A 4,215-nucleotide genomic window follows, 5' to 3' on the forward strand; every position below is an offset into this window, starting at 1 on the left:
TCGCATAAAAATCATATGTCACCGGGTTAACTTTTCTTCCATGGTTGCTTAAAGATATGTACAAATGACTAAATAATACGGATTTTAAGGATTTTTAAATAAATGATATTACCTCCCGCTAGCATCCCTTAACATATAAATAATATGCCTGTAACATGTTCATACCTTCAGTAGGTGATATAGAACTCATTGCTATATCCAATAAGGTGGGTTTTCCACAATTAAACGAAATATCGTTATTTTAAAATTAAGTTCGGACTCAATTTTAGTGAAAAATTGCATCAAAATAGTCATGTTTTCTTTTTTTCTGAAAAAATAATCTCAAGTAAAAAGTATACCTCGCCGCATTATTTTTCAAATTATGACCGATTTGCTTCCTAATACCCCTTAAATTTTGGTCTGATAATGTTAAAAAATACGCGAATCCGTAGCATTTTTCAACGTTTTGTGTTATTCATTTACCCTTGTTAGTTTTTACCGATTGGCACACCTTTAGATTGATACACTTCAAGTAAACACTCGAAAAGGTTGAAGACGAAATACTTGCTATGTACGTCAAGAGTCAGTAACGTGCGCAATTGGGAAAGTAGGTAAATATAAATGGATCGCTGAAATGCAAGAAACGGGTGCAACTCCCCACTTTATACTTGCGTAATGTACATATGTGCAATAAGTCAGGAACCTCCCACGCAGTGCCCTGTCGAATAAAAAGTCTCGTTTGACTTTTGATTTATCATTCTTACGCTAAATACAAATTGTATTATGCAAATTTGGCTTAAACTTCATTTATCAACCATCGTAAATTAGAAAATAATCTTAAAATGTGGAGAACTAATATTTCTTGCCATGTCAGCAAGTTTGTTGTTCATTAAAATTTCGCTTTCGGCCAGCTTTCGGTTTGTGTTCCAAATATAGAGTATGACGGTCTATTTTTATAATTATTGAGTTCGGTATTCCCCACGTTTTCCTGTCGTTTTAGATAACCAATCATTGTAATAAAATATTCAATAAACATCTGGAAACCATATCTAAGCATACAGAACAAATTATTTAAGGTTCATGTTCCATTAAGTCACATATCTGTCAAAACAAGAAAGAATATGAAATATGAGAAATTTTTGTCCATGATAATTGTTGTCATTTAGATTGTAAACTGAAAGTTCTGTTTCACAAATATTAAAAGTGTTCAATTTTGGGTAGCGTAAATTGTACTGTTTTGAGTAGCGTCACGTTATATGTTCACACAAACGAGGAAAACAGTTTTGTTTTAGTCTGTATTTTTATTATGTATTAAAACAATCATCGTCTAAAGAAATATCGATTGTGTTTGGGTCAAGTGATAAGTCAATATCCTGGAAACCCCCGTCTGTGGAAAAATCATATTCGCTCCCGTTTGTTAGTATTGGACACGAGAAGTTGATGTCATTTCGTATCCGAACTATCCGTGGCTCACTGTCTTTTGAGTCATAAATGGCATATTCGGTTTCGCTTATCTTCCGCGTTTGGTGGTCCAGCTCACTCGCAGACGACCAAGTTTTAATGCCAGGATTCATATGTTCATGCGATCTCCTACGTTTATAAACGTTCGTCTCAAAATGAAACAAGTCCTTTTTAAAACCAGTTCTTTCGGGTGTGTGGTCAATGTCTTTCCGTATGTCATCAAAATTCAAACATTCAGAAGATTTCACTTCCGTTCTCACATTGGTTTCACTCTTTGACCGTTTTACATCTTTTGTACTTCGCAACGAGGTAATTGTTAATGGATAACAGAAGGAAGGTAAAAAGGAAGATGTCTGCTTTTGTGTTGTTTGAAAAGGGATAATGTTTTTATAATAAGATACATAATTACAGAGATCCTTCCCGGAGGCCGAAGACTTTGGTCGAAGAGATTTTGCTCGTACATCAAGACTAGAAGATTTCGGTGAACCTCTCCCACCATCATTCCTGCCGGATTGTCTATTTATATCACCTTTTGCTTTGATGGGACTTCCCGTATGCCCCCTGTTGTTTTTCGCACAAACTGTATTAGTTGGTATAACCTCCATTTTTCTCTCCATGCTTAAATCAATGACATTGATGACGGGTCGGTTCCTTCTCGTCATGACTGAAGGAAAAGAAAAAACCCTATATTATAAAGTCTTCATACGATGTTTTAAAAGACACCACAACACCAAATAATCCAAGTAATGAAAAGAATGAAGCTTCATTATGCGGTGTTATTGGTATAGATCAAAACACACTCAGAAACATCTTTCATTAAAATGTTGTTTATAAATTAATAATTGGTGATGTGTCATAACGATGTTAAAAAGCAAACAATTAAATCGAGATTTGTAATGGGGCTTGCTTCTTGACGACTAACGGCACATGCATAAACATTAAACAATGGATTTGAATTGTTAATCATGTAGACTTATACAAAACTTCGTTCAAATCATATCATTAAAACACTTATGCATGATTGTACTCTTATACTTTGAATTATCCCTTCAAATCCAAACAGTTCATTTAGAATCAAAGTCATAACATTATATTCTCTATATCATAAACTTAAAAATCGTCGCTTTTGTTTCCTCAGAAACATGCTTTAGATAATAAACAGTGCAAAAGATACAGGAAATGATGCTATTCTTAAAACACCTACCTGTGTAACAGAGAATAGTCTCCCCAGTGTTCTCGCACTCGCTTGTCGGTGTCAGATAGGCTAACACTTTGTACGGCAGAGCTTTTATACTACCTGTGGTCATTGTTTATGACTGTATCGCCATGGTAACATAGACGTACTACGATGTACTCTATAACACTGTAACTATGATAAAGCCTGGAATGACGCTTTAGTGGCCTGAGGAACCAATTAAATACTGACATTTCATACATACTTGTATCATCCTAATGTTATTAATATGGGAATCTGTACATGCGTCAGTGGGGTGCGGAAAAACATCAAAGATTTGGGTATTATTTTGTAACATTTTCTATATTTCACACATTTTGCCCAAAAGAAGTTACATGCCATCGTTTTGACAAAATAATTAATGTAATTCTGCAATTAAAAATCACCAGTTATAAGCAAAATTGTATGACAGAAGATTATATTTCTAGATCGACCTATATACCAATTATATAGAACCAGTGTTCATTTAATATGCGATAAAGCACATCAAAGATTTAAGTGTTGGTCAAAGTGACCTAGATTCCGTACACGGCACATCATCTCACTAAGGAAAACCATAAACAATATAGGAAATTCCAGGACCATTACTATATAGCGAAATGAATGCAGATCATTTTCCCTGATAAATATGTCGAAAGTCAAAATATGAGTGTCATGTGTTTGGTTCGAGACACACCGTCTCACTCAGGTTGATCACATAGACAGAACAAACTACCAATGCCTTAAACTAATGATGACCGAGTCTAAACAAGCTGTGTTTATCATTTACATCAAATATGAAAATATTACCTGTTTGGTACACACACCGCCTTACCTAGATAGACAAATATGAATATTAAGTGCATTTAAAATGTAAATGAAATAGGGAAGTTTTTTTTATATAATGTATGCTTTAATGTCAAAATATCGATCAGTGGCATGACTTTTGTTCTAAGGTAGCCTCCTGACATAGATTAACATCTACACCACGTATATGAAGTTCCATTGCCTTATATTATGGTAAAAAGTCTGCCAAAATTACGATATTTACGTCTACAGTACAGTGAAATACACACGGTCAAACCTAGAAGTCAAGGTTTGGTCCACCTTTTCATTTTACATTTTAACAGTGATATCAGTAATTATGCATTTCAACCCTCGAAAATGCCTCCGGCCTCGGGATATATCACTTTCTCGGGTTGATAACTCACCGTATCCACCGTGACCGTGAAAATAGGTCGATTATTGTATAACATATGTTAAAAAATAAAAATAATACAGTTTCACAATTCAAATATACCACTAATGATATTTCTACAGTAGCTCAAAGCAGCTGAAATGAAATTGCAACAAAAATGACATTTGATAGGAGCTGCCGGAGCTAGGGCACCCTGTGATCAACATCCCGAATACTATTGTCCACAGCAAATATAATTATACCTTGTTTTTACAAAAGCGAAAAAAAATCCAACGATACTGAAGGACAAAAAAAAATTAGAACGAAAAAAATATTAAAAAGTTTGAAAGGATCATGTAAATTATCTGACAGATTTTATTAAATA

The 4,215-nt window shown here is 34.2% G+C and overlaps 1 protein-coding gene across 1 annotated transcript; it reads right to left on the reverse strand.

Annotated features, from left to right (window-relative positions):
- Positions 1-1,270: 1,270 nt before the first annotated feature.
- LOC138319658 (uncharacterized) lies at positions 1,271-2,747 on the reverse strand. The gene is made up of 2 exons (XM_069262805.1): positions 2,645-2,747; positions 1,271-2,104 (listed from the first exon to the last, which is right to left on the reverse strand). Exons 1-2 carry the CDS (start codon positions 2,745-2,747, stop codon positions 1,284-1,286), a joined length of 924 nt encoding a protein of 307 aa, XP_069118906.1. The 3' UTR covers positions 1,271-1,283.
- Positions 2,748-4,215: the final 1,468 nt, after the last annotated feature.

The sequence above is a fragment of the Argopecten irradians genome, chromosome 3 (assembly GCF_041381155.1).
Source record: "Argopecten irradians isolate NY chromosome 3, Ai_NY, whole genome shotgun sequence".
NCBI classification, from domain to species: domain Eukaryota; kingdom Metazoa; phylum Mollusca; class Bivalvia; order Pectinida; family Pectinidae; genus Argopecten; species Argopecten irradians.